The following is a 19,332-nucleotide window of genomic DNA, read 5'->3' as shown; positions in this document are numbered from 1 at the left end:
TTTGTATATTATATCGATTCAAATGATTCCGAATCTTATTACTATATGTTTATATACCCTTGTATAAATATAAATAACATTTTAAGTTTAGACTATTTAAGCAATTTAGCAATAGGTATACTTTAGAATACATCTAATTAATATGAAACCTAATTTTATTAATACTAATATAATAAAACTAGATGATTATAAAAAAAACCGAATCGAACGTACTCGTAATTAGTTCATGAACTTAAATCAATTTTATGATTATGAATTAGTTCATATTTTATATAAACTATTAAAGTTTGCGTATAAATAATTATCATTTGAATACTGAGTTTAATGTATTATTCAACATGATTCTACGACTGTGATATACTAACGCGAACGGTTAAGATAACAAAATAATATCAATAAAATAAATGTTTATCTAAAATATTAATTTGATCATTACTCACTGGGATTTATCTATCAATGTTATAGTTCATGATAATTATTATTTAATTTTATACGTTACAAGTATTACTATAGTATAGTGTAGTAAAATAAAGATAATGTATTAAATACTAAATTATTCCCCTCAAAACAATTATTTGCTTTATTGGTGACAGTGTAAACTGTATATAACATTATTTAATTATTTAAAAATTATAATTGAATACAAATTACATAGAAAATTAAATCAAATGTTAGTTATTAAAAACTAATTATAATAACAGATTAGTGGCTTTTCGTTTGTAATAATACCAAGTATCAATCGATTAAAGATAGTAAAATATATTAAATTAGAGCTGAAAAGTTATGTTAATATTAACATACTAAGATTTTAATATACGCTAATGTATAGCTTATAAAAACATGATACAATATGTAAGCTATGTTAATTTTTATAAAAAAAAAAGTATAGGTACCTACATCTTACTTCCATTTATAGTTACAATTATTACAAATTACAATATTATTAATTTTATGCTAATCCTGCATTAAAAATGCAAGTTTTACGATTTAACATGTATATACATTTTAAATATTATAGATACCTATATATAATATATATATATATTTAAAAGATCTTAAATATTCTATACACAATACACAATACACAAATAAATCCATATTAATTACTACTTAGCTATACATTTCTTGCAGATAGCAACCAGTAGGTATATAATAATATATTATCTATTTTCTATGTAATATCCATGTATAGCATGAAAACCATTTTTTTATGATGTCTATTTTTTGACTAAGCTTGCATATCCTATTAGTTTAATGAATCAAATAATTATATTATTTTTCGCTTTTTTATGAAAAATGTATACATGTATGCAATAAATATACGCTAATTAATAACTTATTCTAGGTTATCACAGTAATGTAAGAATGATGGACAATATTAAAAAGTTCTAATTATTATGGGTAAAATTTGTTTTTCGATTTTATATTTAAAAAAAAATGACATACGATGGTACGTAATATTATGTATTATACATTTTACAAATGACATGGAATCCACACATTAGTATACCTATCTACCTTCTATCATTAAATTTTATTTCGTCTTCAATGGACATAATAAAAATTAAATCGTATTAGAGTAATACAACAGGGAACATTAGTATTATTCCAGGACATCAGCATTCGTATTGCGAGGATGAGTCCCCTTCCAACCATGTCGTGACGGGCTGGGTATTTTATCTTGAGTACGAGGAATGACGTACATTTGGTGCCTATGTATATAATGTATATGTGGTCGATAATATTTTTCATTTAGGTATTAAAATGGTATTATAATATTATTCTGTAAGCATATACCTACGGGTATAGTACAACACGCTGAGCTGTCGTACGAATAATAATAATATATGAGTTAGGTTAGGCAGGCAGGTATATGTACTATATAATATACGCATTATCCCCTAAAAACCAGATTCGACTCTTTGTGCGTGGGTCGTATAAGATTTCAATAAGCCTGTATTCCGTGTATGTATATAAACACACCTACGAACTTATAATTCTCAACAAGAATTTACAGGCATGCGGCACGTCGTGAAAAATATTTCATTCGAAAACACGAAACCAATGATACTATTAGGTATAAAATTTATACCTAGGTGTCTGGTATACCGACGACTTTGATTGGGTCATATTATAATTTATAATATATTACGTTACACAATTTTTACCGGGTACCTACTATGGGAGTATCGAAATAAATATCAACTATAAATCATTTAGAACAAGTGAACGTGGATGTCATACAAAGATCCATATCTATTTTACATAATTTCAGAGGAAACTACTGGTAGACTAAGTATTAAAATCGTAAAAATATTTCTGGTAAATTTAATAATAATTATTTGTTATGTTAGATCGGATTTGTACAAATTATTTTATATTACAATAATATATATATATACTTTGTATACAAATGTTAGATAAACAAATAAAAATATGCGATTCAGATTGCATTTATTCTATTAATTCTACTTGATCCTAAATAGGTATAAAGTGTTATCATCTATTGATTATTTATTATATTACAATTGTTGACTTCAATAATACGACAAATAGATCGCGACCAATGTCGTATTTGATCTACGAACTTGGTTAAATAATCTGAAATAACATTTGATTGGTAACTACTTAAAATATTATTTATAGTTAGCAGCTTAAATATTCACAATCTTATTTGTTTTACTATAATAACAACATGCTCATGTACACTCTAACATAATGTCTAATAATGTTATCCATATTTTATTAAAAAAAAAAATCGCCTAGGTTCTAGGTACTTACTGTAAAATGTTAAATACTTTGCATTTATTAATTTTTAACAGTAAAAAACATCGAATCATATCCATTCATAATATTTCCATGTAAGAATTTATATGTTTACTTACATAATGTATCCATTTACCAAATTTGTACAAATTTATATATATAAAGGAGAAATCTGACGTATTTTGATATTATATAATATTACGAAAATATAAAGGCAAATTAAACAATAAATTTATCTATACCTAGTACCTACGGATTATTAAATAATGAAACTAAATTTAAAACCAGAATAATATTATATTATGGTATTATATTCTTGAGTGGGTCGATTGTTTAGATGAGCTTGAGACTATTAACTATAAAACAAATTCGAGAGTCTCTCATAAATTACCAAGTACCTATAACTCGTTTGTAGTTTTTAATTGGGACAGCCATTTCAGTGTTTTTGCTATTATAAATGCGGCCAGACATCGGATGTTTAAGCGCAACCAAGGAAATACAATATTATAAAGACCTTAAACGTGTTTAAAATCGAAATACGTGTATATAAATCTAACAGCCAATCGCTATATAGCCTATATAGGCAAGTAAAACTAGTGGAAACGATTAAAAAAAAAAAAAATAAAATGACAAATATTAATATTTCCACGTTATAAACTCGTTTTAAGGATGATCGTGTAGAAAGTGTATTTATAAAACTTATTAGCGACGCCGCTAGATTTTTAATGTACAGAAAAATAATAATATAATATTCGTTGGCAATGTATCAAAATACGTAAATCCGGCGGTAGCAGACGATATTTTAATACAGGACTATTCAGACGCGGTAAATCGTACGAACGATAACTGAGTAACTTTGCTGGCCAAAGATCCAGAACATATATAATCGCGCAAACTAAGATATATTTATCTCTTATCGTGGTCGTATGTAATTATTATTTCGGTTGGAGGGGACACAACGTTACTTAAAATCAAACTTCAAACTATAACTATATTGCGCAGCAGAATAAATCATAATTGTTTTAATATGGATTTGTACTTATATTCATATCACTAAATGATTATTTTTAAATGTGATACGGCAGTCAAATGCGGACAAGTGTGAAGCGTGATGAGTGCTTAAAAGTAATATCACTGCACACGAAAACGATTTCGATTGCCCAAAAATGGTTTATCATCCGTATTGCGATACTCTCGAAATATGGCCACCAACTGCAAAATTCGCGTTTGGCTATCAATAGTTTAATATTATATTATCGTAGATAGATATGGGCAAACGGACATATCGGACATCGAGTAAAAACGAATTGACTTTGCTCGGGGTTTAAAAATTGAGCGTTGTAATAGTGACTGCGACAGTTGTATCAGAATACATCACCATAACCACGGGTTCGGGTGGTTTTTGAATATCAAAAAAATTTTGAAGACACGCGTTGGGCAGAGGGGAGGAACAATTGATGGGCACTGCGCAGATAGAGAATTAGAGAATACCAGAAGTCCAGAACAGAAGACGTTTTGATAACGGGTGGTTGGTCGGTCGCCGGCGGTGGAGGTAGGGGACCGTTGTACGACGGACGGTGACAATAATTACGTGCTGGAAACCGGGGCAACACTGCGGGCTCGGGCGACTGGCTCTGCGCGCGCCGCCGGCGGCACCGGCACCGGTCGATTTCGCCGTTGCCGATGCGCACGGCGCCGGTTCGTTCCGATAACACACAAAATCGGCAGCACCATCGTCTGCGCGGCGTCAGTGCCATAATACCCCCAAACGCATCGTCGACGGTAACGGCAAGCCACAACACGATACGCTTTCAGTCTTGTGCACACGCTCGCCGCGACGAGTTCTCAGTCTGTCTCCGCCGCCGTCCGTTTCACGTCGCTACCCGCGTCTCGAATATAATATTACAGCACTGTTAAACTGCCTGCCACCGCAGCGCTACGACAATAATATTATAACGTCACAGTTATTGCACGGCACTCGCACACCGTCATCGTTGTGTCGCGTTCGCCCGCCGTACCGGATAACATCACACGACGGTGTATCATAGTAATAATAATATTTTATCGTTTTAACGTGTCCGTCGTCAGGAGGAAAAAAGTCAAACTTTGCGATAGTGTAGACGACAAAAAAAAAGCTCACCGCCGCCGATTCGATCGACCCGCCAGGTCGGCGTTGTGTGTACCTCTGCGGTCAACTAGCGCGGCGCACGTGTTCCACGTGACGGACACCACCCGCACGCCGCGCGTTCGTTAGTGGGTACGTAACTGTTGGCAGTGCGCTACCGCTTTATTCGGTCGCGACACGCGTACCGTCCCGTCTAACCGGCTGCCGCCCCCGTTGTTCCAGGTGTCCAACATCGCCACCCCCCACGCAGACATGGCCGCGCACCAGGAACAACCCGTGCCGGAGCAGGACCCGTGGACCGGTCCGCAGAAAGACGGTCTGTACGACCCGCAGCTGGAGAAAGAAGCGTGTGGCGTGGGATTCATCGTGGCCATCGACGGCAAGCGCACCAACAAGGTAAGCATGCGGGAGACAGGGTGGTTTAGGTATTACGCAGTCATCCACCGAGTCAGTAGAATCACCACCGGTGAGGGGACGATGGGAATTTACTTGGTGTTCACCGGTAAGGGGTTGCCGTCCGCCGATACGGCAGATGTCGTCCAACCGCAAACGGCGACGGCCGTGTTTCCTCTGCGATGGACGAATCGACGAATCCCACTACTCACTCCGGCCACGCCTACCTACCCCGTTCGCGGAAAAAGTCACCCGTCACTCGACACATGCCATACCCCTCTTTTCCCTCACGAAAAACTTTCGTTGCCCCATGCGGGGGAGACTCACAGATTTATTGATGGTGCGATTTTATATTATTAATAATATATATATTCATAGTCTCCGGGAATAATCCCTTATCGATTTCGCGTCGTCATGACGACTAGGTTAATGTCTAAGTCTGACCTTGACTTTTTGTACCAATTGCTGTTTTCCGCGTAATTTCTCTTCTCCTACCATTCATAAACCAAATTTCAATATCTAGTATACCACCGTGGTTAATGCCATAACATAGGGCTGAGGTTGCGTCTAAATTCCGCAAAAAAAAAAAAAAAATACAAATTAAGTCCTATCACACCTGCCAAAACGAACGTGAATTTATATTATATACGTATTTGCAGAGATCAACGTATTGTGGATAATTTTTATTTCATTTTGTCAATATAAAATTATCTTTTATTGAACACAGTTTTAAACAACTTTTTGAGCGTTAAGTCTAATATAGAAAGAATGGTGGTGTATACGTATAATGCTTAGGTATCAATATTTATGTAAGTACCTATACCAACAGTACCAACTACCAATATCACCGTATCTCAGTATTGCAGTTAAACACATGGTTAATATAGGTAGACGTACAGACGTAAATTATAAAATGTGTGCGTATGGGTTATAACATCTATAAAGGCAGTTCAAACTCAGTGTGTTGCCATAAACATTTTTAATTTTTTCAGTTATAATTTGTAACCTCCTATTCAAAAATGTACAAAAATATTAATAATTATTTTTCAATAGTAGCAGCTGCTGTAGAGTTTAAAAACTAAACACTGAATTTATCACTGAACATTTCGATTAGGTATCGAAAAACTTAACTGACCATATTGTTAATACGCAACTTAAGTTGGCTACCATTAAATTAGCTCCCAATTTTGGGTGAAATCTCGATCCTTGAATTGGATCACTAAACTAGAAAATATTATTTTACAAAGGGTTCTCATATTAAATGCGTTTACTTTTATGACTTCACTGATACTTTGCACTCAAATTAAGTCTTAATTCACTATTTTATTTTTTCCCTCACATCCAAATATACTCAATTTTTTAAATTTATTATAAAGTATTCAAGTTGATACTACAATATTATTTTAAAAAGTTCCAATACAATAGAGCCACATCGGAGAGACATTGGAGAAAATATAAAATTTTTAAAAGATAAAATTCGAAAATATGATAGTGGAGTAAATTCAATGTTTTAAAACATAAACATATTAGTCAATAAGTCACGACGAATACTTCAATATACTATTTTCCTTTATTTTTATTTAACTTATTAATTTGTATATATATATATTATAACGTCGCATTCAGCTATAATATTGTCAGTGCTTTAATTTTTTAATTATTTTTTAGCTTTTACTTATTTTTGATTCGAGTAAGATTTTTGTACGATATTGATAATTAACAAAAATAAATATTGAAATTTATAACTCTCAATGTAACGATGTAAAATATACGTTTAATTTTAAAATATTAATAATATTTTGATAACCAATATATTTTTTAAAAAAAGGTATAGGGAGCAGATTCAAAGATATTTATTAAGGGTAAAAAATTGACTTCTTGTATTTGGGAGCCAATCGATTGCGCTGCTTTACATAGTTCGCACAGACCACAGAAATTCAATTGTATATCACTTTTTATTATATTATTGATAATTGTATATATATATATATATATATATATATATATATATATATATATATATATATATATTAATCATCAAATAGTTAAATTCTTACCATGTGCAAATAAATTAAACTCGAATGATAATGATATTATTATTACTTAATAGTCTGTTATTAGTACGTTGTTAAATCGTTATAAAATTATTTAAAATAGAGATCAAGAAAGTTCATCGTGATGTTAAAATCGTGAACTCCATATCAAAAAATTCAAATTCCCTATAATTAGCTTGCATAGTTAAAAATAACAATCGTATGTAACTTTATTAGTGAAAAAATGCAGTTTAAATTTATGAAAATATAATAGGTGTATAATATAATCATGTATAATACAAATTTTCACCCGTAATTTTGTCTAGACTTTTTTGTAACACGATAAACATTTTAATTATGAAATAAATACCATATAATAACTATACTACTTAATAATAGGTATATTAAATAATTATATGATTACATTTATACTCCTGTAGTTGTGTGTATTTGATAACTATAATAACTGCATTTTTAAATTTATAATCATACATCGTTATTTGTATGTAGATTGGCAACTAAAATCGGGTACGCCTTTGTAAAATAATATTATCAAATGGAATTAATACCAATAATTTGTCATAGTTAATTCTTATTTTCAACATTTGATACGATTAGCAAACTTGTAAATTAAATGATTTATACACGAGATGCTACTTCTTTTTTACTTCTCTTTTAACTGTTGTTTGCTATCTGTTTTTTTTTTTAAATTAAGAAAAACGTGTGTTTAAAAATTAAATTTTATTTATTTAATTAAATTACTGGAGTACGTATATATGATATTTAACGAGCTGAGATGAAATTAATATTACAGAAAATGTAAACCAAACACTAACCTTACAGAAAACCAAATTACAAGTTTGGTGAGACCCAATAAGTTATGTAATAAAATTTACAAAATAAATGTGCATAACTTTAAATAACAATTGCATTAACAAAACAAAGTATAATGAATGTATAAAAACTTGTTTATAGACACCCGCGGGTATAATTAATGTTATTGTTTTAGTGATAAATTTTTACAATATTTTGGTATTGTATTTTATTATAATACTTGCTATTCTATAGTAATAATAATCATCATATTATTATTATAGTATTCATGTAACGTATATTATTATATCGTATTACTTAGTTTGTGAAGAATTAAAAATATGCCCATATTACTTAATTATTGTTATTTAAAATAAGGTTCTTAGTCACACGAATAATATTAATTTACCTGCCTACTATAAACCTATTCAAAACCGTAATATTTAAAATATATTTTATATCATTTAATGAAATACGTTAGTCTAAATATCAACTTTTTAATAAAAAGTTTGTTTAATAATATTGGAAGGACTTCACATCAAAAGGGTTTTGAATGTAATTTGAACAATTCTTTTATGGCTTTTAAAATTATATAATCCTCATACAAAACTTTAACTGTCATAATCTTGCCATAGAAATTTATTGAAATAAATATCTACCAATCAATTTCCAAATGTTATCAATAAAACATTTACTAGTTATTTATATAATTTATAACTAAGCTATTCGTTACGACGGACACAACAAATCCAACTAGCTAAAATGATTTTCAAGTAATCGTTTCCCCTGAAGTATCTAAATGCCTAAATATGTATTGTTGTTTTAAGTTATTGAAACATTTCTTTATGTTGGCAGAATATGAGTTAAAACTATTTTATTGCGTATTATGATGTATACGAGTTTATAGATAGAAATAACTACCCATTTTGCTATACGAACACATTGCACAATATTATGTTTATAAACTATCAGTTTTCTAAAGTTTTTATATTTTATTAAATGTTTAATGGATTTTTTTCAACTTAATTTTTATAAACTTATAAATTATAAAAAGCTTTATTTCCATTAACTTAATATGGGCATAAAATAAATACTATATTGTTATCAATAATACGTAGTTTTAATTTTCTGGATACGTTCATAGTTAATAACTTATTCGCAGAAAGTTATCAACCAATTTCCATAATTATCAAAATTTTTTTCTCAAACTAAATAATAAAAAAATATGATATTTTCATGGAAATCTTAACGTCAGTTCATTCATATCTTACTAATATGAAGTAGTATGTAAACGTTTTATATAATAAATAAAAAAAAAAATAACCACCAAAAAACGAATGCGAAATAAAAATGTCATTAACTCATAACAAACCTATTCTAATTTGGTATTCTTACCACATTCCGTAACCAGGCGGCTAGTGCCGCCTTATGTCATTAACCAAGATCGAGTTTCCTCCTCCTTTTTACCACAAGTCATTTTACAATTAAATTAAACGTAGTAGTGGTTTTGGAAAATTTGCATAAGAAACTTAAATCGTCCCTTACCTCTCACCATTCAAAATATGAGAAGAGGCAAGGCTAATTAAGATACATATTATAAGTGGACATTAATTATACCAGTGAATTATAATAGGTGTTAACTATCATTTTCCAACGATTCAGCAATCCTACTTAGACAATCACAATTTAAACTACAAACAATTTGACGATATTTGATTTGTTTTGCTAAATTATTATTTCGTGTAGCTCATCTATTTTCGTATGTGGCTATTTACGTGTGTTGGCCCAATTTCAAAATTCAATTGTCCGAGTTTTGCTCAATGATCTAGTTGCCAATACGTGACGTACTCATATCGTCAAATTTGCCACTATAACTGAACAATATACTTATGCGTATAAACACTTGTTGCCAATGTCTTTAACCGAGATAATAGGCCGAAAAAGTATTGATTTTTAATGTCCAGTCATGCCACAATGAATAAAACATTTTTCAACCTATATTTTCTTAGCAGAAATTGATTTTTTAAATTTTTAATCAAACCACCTTTTCTTCAAGTTAGTGGAAATAAAAAGACAGTACGTCACGTAAGTTTTTTTAAGTGTTTATAAAGTTTAAAAATGTACTATTAAAAAGCGTCTATGATAGCTTTTTAAAGTATCAAAATAGTTAAACGATTTTTTTTCACTTGAGGCCAGACCTATTTAAATCTCTATATTAGAAAATAAAATATTTCAAAATATCAATTTTATTCAAGTATGTATAATTTGTAATACGTATGTTATATTTTACAAACTATAAATTGTTTTTATTGCACCACAAAACGCAATAAAATAGGTACTAAAAATTTGTAACACGTGAACTTAACCGAAATATTTTTATACAATTTAAAAATGAATGATAAAAGTTGTAAAAAAAAGTATTTTCAATTGTTTTCGTTATAGCTGTTATTGATTATAAATATCTTCCTCGCAATTTTAGTGTAGTGTATATCCAAGTACTCGTTTAGTTCCCCATCGTTATTCAATATTTAGTATTTTTCCGGGTTTGCATTAGTTACGATGTTCATATTTTGAATAGTTACTTATAGTTTATACATACCTACATATTTATAAAGTTATAAATATTATACCTAATACACAATTCTGAACTACGCTCTTCAATTAATAATAAGTTCATGTTTATTAATACAATATGAATATGTCAAGTAAATAGGTAAATGGTTAACATTATAACTTCTGAGTAAAACTATTAATTATATTTAGGTTATAATAATAAATCATTAATGCGATCCAACCTTATATTGCTGTTGTATTTATGTAATACTATAATGTAAAATATATAAATTAAAATATTTTGAGATAGTATAAGAACAGTATAACTAGTATAAGAATTGAAACAATTAATTATTCTGTGTAAATCAATAACATATTATACTCCCTTGTGTATTTTAATAAATTCTGAAAAAATGTACACACCTAAGGTTATACCTAAGTCTTAATGCGCAATTAATGTTTATTAAGTGAAAGGATTTTAAATTTACAAATAAAAAAAAACATGAACAACTATGTAGATTAATTTAATATATGATAAATAGGTACATAAATTTATTGTTGAGAACAAAAATAAAATTAGTAATAAATAATATAATATTTATAATTTTTAAATTAATGGTTTTATTTTACAATAAACACAAATTATGTTTATACGATTAATAAAAAACGATAAAATAAATCCAATAAATTAGCTGCATTTTAAACAGATTGAGGACTTGAGAGCATTACGTTAATTTAACTTACTGTTCTATACTCTTAAAATATTAGTTTATACTGTAAAGATACCTAATATATAATATTATAATATTATTATATGATATATCTGAAATTTTAAGTAACACTGAAATATTTAATTTCATAAATTTATCAATTTCTTATTTTAATAATATATATACGAGGCATATCCAGAAAGTAAGTGTACTGAGGCTCTTACGACCGCAGGGAATATTTTTTTACTATTTTCGCTACACTGCTGTATAGCTTTACTCCTCTTCTTTATAACAAGACCATAACAAGTTCGGTACCTTGAAAACTGTGGTCACAAGAATTTTTCTCGTGAAACATGTCGATCGAGTCTGCCGCCAAGTGCGAAATCCGCTCCGTCATTCATTACCTCTTTGGAACGCTATAAACTGGAAGGTGATAATTTTCTCAAGTCTTTTGTTACTGGAAATGAAACTTGGGTTGCACACTATACGCCTGAAACCAAAAGACAATCCGAACACTAGTGTCACACCATAGTTCACCCTCAACCAAAAAGTTCAAAACCATCATTTCAGTCAAAAAAATCATAGCATCAGTGTTTTGGGCCCACAAAGGCATCATATTGATTGAATATTTACCTCAGGGGGAGACCATCAAAGCAGCAAGGTAATGCTAAAACATTTGCTAAGCAAATTTTAAATTAAGCATTATTCACATTATATACTCTACTTGGATTCAAATAGTATGCATTATATTTATCTCTTTAAAGCAAAGAAATTATAATAATTTATTAAAAATCATTAATTATAAATAGACATTATTATGATTTACTGTCTTTAATCTAAAATTGTGAATTAATTCAATTAATTGTATTTTTTTAGTATTGTACATTACCAAGAATCATACAGTGATAACTTATAAATTTAACTGTCGTACCGTGTATTGATTGTACACTATACATAAATTACGTATATGTGATACAAAAAAGTTGCGATATTTGAACAGCATTAAATCTCTGTCTTATTTTTAATGCAATTATTAATTAAAATTGTACTGTGCATGGTACACCGATACCGTTTAATCTATTAATTACTATTTTGTATTTTATAAAGTATTTAGGATAATATATAATTTGGGTAATGTTTTATCATTAGACATGAATACAGAATAACTTTTAAGCATTCCATAGTAAAATAACTTTTATACATATACAAATATGAAATAATAAGCATTGAACATCGAATGAATTATTTGTATAAATGAGTGATAAGTGTACCTTCTATAATGTTAATATTTTGTCTGTCAATATTTATTTGACTATTACAAGAAATAATAACATAATTTTCTACAAAAAAAAATGATAAACCATAGATTTTAAAATACAATTGTTGTAAGTACACATACAAAAAAAATAATACATTTTAATAATTTTCATGATAGAAAACGTATTCATTTTAATGTTGGACAAAATATGAGAAATAGTATTGGTAGTACCATTACATTATTTAGTAAACCCTAAATTAACACGATATATTTAATCAGAAATACAATTTATTATTTTCTTTTAAAATTTGATGAACATTTCGTTTATACTATGAATTATACAAGTGAAAATTTAAAAAAAAAAATTGATGCGTCTTCAAAGCAAATATATACATACCTAATCTACAATACGATTTTGTCATCTTTAAGAAGTTTTTAATTTGTTCTTTTATATAACTATACTATTGTTATATAATTATTAAAAATACATTTGAGGATATTTGTGTGGTGTGTGATATTCATATGTTGTATATCACATGTTAGTATTATACATAATACATATATATTTATATGTATATGTACCTATACGTATTATATTACACCTATTTATGTATTTGTACATATACATATCTTGTATTACGTATAATTAATGTTAATCTCAACAAACAGGCCTTTTTACATTTTTTAGATGTATGAATCGAATATCAACGACAATAATTCTTTTTTAATGTTTAAACAACATATCTTCCCAGTCTGAAATAATGAGTTTGAATAATAATTAAATTTAAATTTAAATAACTGGTTCGGTTAGGTTAGGTATTCGATAGATTGATTTTTAATGGTTCAATGTCTATTAGTAAACAATTAAAATATTTAAAATAACATTTTTTTTCATTAAATAATGAAAATTATGAAACAAAGTTCATTATTTAATTATTTTAGTTATCTTTAAACTAAATATATAAACCATTGATGTAAACAAACTTACATAGTTTAAATTAAACTAATGGTAAAACGTATTGTATTATACTAACGCGTACGAACGCTAGACGGTAAACAATAAATTTAGGTAACCTATATACACATTATCATCTAATAATTATATTAGTTGATAATATTATGTCAACAGCTGAAGTTCTTTGTATTATTTAATCATAAAATTTGGTGATGGTTTGAGAGGGCCGGAAGAAGGAGGAGTGGCCATGACCTAGGCGGGATAAATTTAAAAAAATGTTCATGGTTAACTTTTGTTTGCTGTATAATCTATACAGATGACCTCTGGATTTAAACCCCCGAAGGTGCTAACTGTTTTTCGTGTTAGGGCAATACGCCGCTGTTACAGTCATAATAATATGTACTTACAAATTAATATTATACCTGACAGCCAGACGCGTTTTTATAATTTATTTAAAAATAATTTATATGTTAATCTCTATACATCGATGTAGGATATGTTAAATTTAAAAAATAATTATAATAATTATCACGCTCTCGAGACAAGTATCAAATATCGCATCGCCAATTGTTTGTCTGACAATGATTCCGCGAGTTTGACTATGGCCAATATTATTCTTTATAAAGTATTTTTCATTCAACATTCGGAAATGTCATATTGTCGTGTCAAGTATCGCTATCCTATCACAATTGTTTTATACTAATGTAAATACAAAATACGCATTATATTTTCATACTACATTTTTCGTATAGGTATATCATAAAATGTCAGCGGAAATCATATTTTAAACTCGATTTTAAATAACATAACTATATTATAAATACACGATCAATCTTTTCTTACTCATATTTGTTTTAAATTTAATTTATATAAATTATATTGTGTTGAATGTCATGTTTCAAATTATGTGAAGGTATCGTTATTATCAGAATTAATAAAAAATTGATTTTTATCATTTTGTATTAATTTTAGTATAAAAATTCAGTAGAATTGTTTAGCGTTAAATATTTTGCCTGTCTAAATGTTTTTTTAAAAATCTTATTATTGTTTTGGATTTTGATTTTATATGTAAATAATTTATGTTTTTAAATTTAATTTAGCAGAAATTTTTGCAAATAAAATTTAAAAAAATTATAATTGGTACTGTATTTAATATGTTCGTTACTGGAATCTACAACAGAACGGCTATAGCTATCATGTATTTTCTATTGAGCTTCTCATTATGATGAGGACAATGATGAGGTTAGTTATGAGTTCAGTTGGCAATCACTAGAGCGCGGTGACTCATCGAAATTAGGGATGCATGCACGGTGGTTCCCGGTGGGGGTGGATCTGCAGAAAACACCCTTTATTATCCAAACGCGCGTCGACTGACGTTTATTCGGGAAACTTGTGGATCGATCGGCAGCAGTTGTGGCGTAACACGAACGTTACCAACTGCGTTTTCGTTCCTCGTCCTCTGCCTCCCTCACCGGCTACCATAGATTCGCGTCAGCGGAGCCTCAACGATTTTCCTCGTTCCGCTATAGTTTTACACTTGACCCACTAATTCGGCAGCCGCCCACCATTCGTTTCCTCCAAGTTGGATAATACATTTTCTATTGTATTTTTTTTTTTTAATCAGCAAAAAATATACGATCACAGTAAATTACAAAAGAAAGAAAAATGACACTTCAAAATCCCCTTATAATACATACCTACATATTATATATATTCTAGTATGTCTATAGTGGGACCAGATCGTTAGCTATTGAGTATTAACTATTATCAATTATAATATATAAGTTATAACGATTACCATTGTTGTCGTGGCTCTTTGCCTTTCACCTCACCACACTCCCTATCACTGTCAAAAGCTATTAAAATTCCAGATTTCGTTGAAGTCGTGTTCATTGTTTTTGACACAAAACAATTATGTTATTATAGGCGCGATAAAATATATATCTATTGAAAAAAAACGAAAACAAATCGTAGTATCAATGTCTTAAGATAGTATTTATTTCACCGGGAACAGGAAGAAAATTCTTCTGGTCATGCGCTTATACTGCTGTTACTATAGAGCGTATTTTCTGATTAATTAAATTTCTTAGCTCTATCTATTAGATTAAATAACTGCTATGAAAAAAATAATGTATATCTATACGCGCTGTCCACAAAATTATATCAAACAATACAATTATTTTCCCCTAAGAAAATAATATTGGTTAAATCAATCTTGAGAGACAAGAAGCCAATAAAATTGTTCCATATAACTGAACATGTGTATGTTTTATATGCCTGAATCGTTACGCATGTATGGTATCTAGTTAATTGTAATACATGGTATAACCAAAGGATATAACTTTTGTCTAACTTTGTACCCTTGAAAAATAATTCCGCTAATAAAATTACATTCCAATCGTGCGGAATATATTATAGTCGATTATGTACTTGAAGAAGTACGTCTAAGCTATTGAAAATAATCTGCTATTGAGATAGAATAAATGTTATTATGAAATAGCAATTGTAAATTAATTATCCAAATCGTAAAAACACATGTGCTATAATAGTTAAATTACTTGAAAGATCAAGATGTTACTATACATATTTCAGAGATCACAATAAACGTATAATTTTTTCATTCATTTATTTCAGTTCTCGATCTTTATAGAAAACTTGATCAAACCAAAATTAAAAATCTGAAATTTAAATTAATATAAACATAATAAAAATATCAACAAAATAATAGTTGAAACAAAAATAAAATATCTGGTTAAAACTGTCTTGTTTTTGTCAAACTAATAAACTCCATAATATGTATGGAACTATAAATTATACTAACAATTAGTATATTTTATTTGTGTTTATATCTCGATACCGGGGTTACGTCTTAACTATTCGTATGATATAAAATGTGCAACTACAAAAATATATTGTGTAGTAAATGTAGTATACATTTGTATACATATTATATGTGTATAGTTTTTTAATTGAAGTTACATATAGTTGAAATAAGTTGAAATATAGATACCTAACATGCATAATGGGATAACAAACATTATTATTAATATAAGTTAAAATATGGTTCTTATAATATTTTATTCATTGAAAAATTGATAAGTAAAATTAAAATTATTCAAGTTAAAATTATCTTTCGATTTTTATAAATTAAATAACAATTAATTATAGCCGTTGATAAAGTATTGAGTTTAATATTTGGTTTATAAAACATAATAATTATGTAATTATTTATGTTGTAATCAATAATTATTAATGAAATTTATATCATAATATCCTTAGATATAAAAATTTATATTGGTGCATTTAATTTAAATATCGATATAATGAGTATTGTACTGTTATACTGACATACTGTTCAGTATAGATTGTATAATCTATACCTAATGGTAGTGCACCAACACTGCTACGCTGTAGATACAACACTAATTATTTTAAATGTTGATATTAAATATTACTACGAGAAATTTATAAATACATTAAATATTTTATAATCATTTTTATATAGGTGTTAAATCGACAATCGCTTTTATTTTATCTTACCATTTCAAATGTAAATCATTGTTTAATATTACAAAATCCGTACACACATAACACATTATATCATTACATATTTTCTGGTAATACCTAGCTTATTAGTTCTTATACTTAGGAGTATTGGATTAACGTATTTTGTAATACATCTCGTAGACAATATTGAATTTTAATTTATTGACAATTGGTTCATATTATAAAACTAATTTCACTTGATAACGTCGACCTTTTCCTTATACTATGAATAATAATGTATTCATTACATTCATGTACTGTAAATGTACGCTCAAATACCCAGATTGAATAAATATCGATTTTACCAAGAATAAAAAGTATCTATTATACATAAATTAAGAATTAAAACATATTGTGCAATTTCTACACTACGATCAATAATAAACAATACACTTTAACAGGCGTCTAACTACCTAATAAATATTTTGGATTTGATTTTTCTTCTTGGGCCTAATATTAACATTCTATTGTTTTTGATATTTAAAAGCCCAAAATTTAATTTATATCTTAAGTGATGTGTATTTTATCTTTGATTTAAATTTCTCAAAAAATAGATGATTTTCGAAAAATCGAAAATAGATTAATAGTATTTAATTAAATATCATTAAAGGATAACCGAAAGAGAAAAATAAAATAGTTTATGTCTACTTTGAAAGTAAATAAATTTTTATTATATTTTAAACATCCAGGAAATAAGACTTTTTAATTATTAATTGTTTGAAAATTATCATTACCTACATATAATTTTTACGTATAATACGAATTTTATAATTTCAAATATATAGGATAAAGATTACTCTAATAACGTTTATTACCAAAATAGCGTGTATTTATCTAACTGTAGTGCACTTACTACTTACATCGTACCTGTCTACAGCCGTGTACCTCTCGACAGTATTCAAGTTAGATTATGTATACAATTTATAGTATGAAAACCACGTTATTGAATCGCTATTACATAAATTATTCTCTTAAATACAGAATTGATGTTTTTTATATTTCTACTTTAACAAATAAAAATTTAATTCTTAATACTTTCAAATTAAGTTAATATATTGTTATATAATTTAAGCCTTTTTTTAATTTAATAATTAATTTACATTATATTTTAAGTTTTGAAACTCGTAATAAATAATAACTAGGTACTTGATCTAAAAGGTTCTGCAGTATTGTATGAAAAATACGTATTTACACTAATGAAGTATTCCAGAATACCAAATTTTACGAATCTGTCGAAAAAGTATCATTCCTACTTGTTTAACTTTCAGGTCGCTCTATTTGTCTTTGAATTAGAATAAATTATTAAATACATATTGTAAAAACATAATTTATACGATTTTTTGGATGTAGACTTACCTATTGGGATACATAAATACATAATATAGTTCTATGAATGTACTATTTATATAAAACGATTTATATTAGTAAAGACCTTTTAAAATGTTGAAAATGGTTAAATTAATCTTATAGAATCAAACAATTTTAATCATAACTACTTTTTTTTCAGATTGTTCGTGATGCACAAAAATTAGCCATGAGAATGAACCACCGGGGCGCATGCTCATGCGATAACGATTCTGGTGATGGAGCGGGTGTACTAACAGCCATACCACACTCTTTTTACGCCCACGAGCTAAGGTTTGCCATTTATTTTACACCAAGCTATTCGGGAAATAGATTATGGATTTTTTTCAATTGAATTCCATATCAGTTCGCGTATTTACTAAGGTGAAGAGGCCGTGGCCATAAAAAATATGTTTGACTTGCTAGAAGACAAGGAATAATGATGTGATGATACATCTAAGACTTAAATACGATATAAATTCATTCAGTGTTAGTCCCGATAAGTTATTACGAATACCTATCTATGAAAGTCATAAAATTAATTATACCTCTGTTATCTAATCTATTCGCTTAGGATTAATTATTATATAAATAAATACGATAGGTATACGCTTGTGTCAAATGTTTAATTTTGATTTTATTAAAAAAAAAATAAAAAGCTAATCAAAAACTTAAATGTTTGCTAAAACAATATTTTAAGCTTTTACGTAACATGATATTATATAGCTATTCGCGATTAAAAAAATATTAATTATTATTCAATTATATCTTAAAGATATAAATGTAATGCATTATGTATTATTTTGAATCTTTGAAAATATATTATATAATTACGA

At 28.2% G+C, this 19,332-nt stretch overlaps 1 protein-coding gene across 3 annotated transcripts in view; it reads left to right on the top strand.

Annotated features, from left to right (window-relative positions):
- The first annotated feature begins 4,536 nt into the window (after positions 1-4,536).
- LOC113555018 (putative glutamate synthase [NADPH]) overlaps positions 4,537-19,332 on the top strand; it is a 30,349-nt gene continuing 15,553 nt past the window's right edge. Inside the window, exons 1-3 of one of the 3 annotated variants that reach the window (XM_026959289.1) lie at positions 4,537-5,023; positions 5,114-5,287; positions 18,660-18,790. In XM_026959289.1, coding sequence (XP_026815090.1) covers positions 5,144-5,287; positions 18,660-18,790 — 275 coding nt within the window. In that variant the 5' untranslated portion in view covers positions 4,537-5,023; positions 5,114-5,143. Of the gene's footprint in view, positions 5,288-18,659; positions 18,791-19,332 lie in introns of all 3 variants that reach the window. The other 2 variants (XM_026959292.1, XM_026959290.1) reach the window with 2 other exon arrangements.

This window comes from Rhopalosiphum maidis, chromosome 2, assembly GCF_003676215.2.
Source record: "Rhopalosiphum maidis isolate BTI-1 chromosome 2, ASM367621v3, whole genome shotgun sequence".
Classification (NCBI taxonomy): Eukaryota; Metazoa; Arthropoda; class Insecta; order Hemiptera; family Aphididae; genus Rhopalosiphum; species Rhopalosiphum maidis.
The sequence above is the reverse complement of the archived record's forward strand: the minus strand, read 5'-3'. Positions and strand labels throughout refer to the sequence as shown.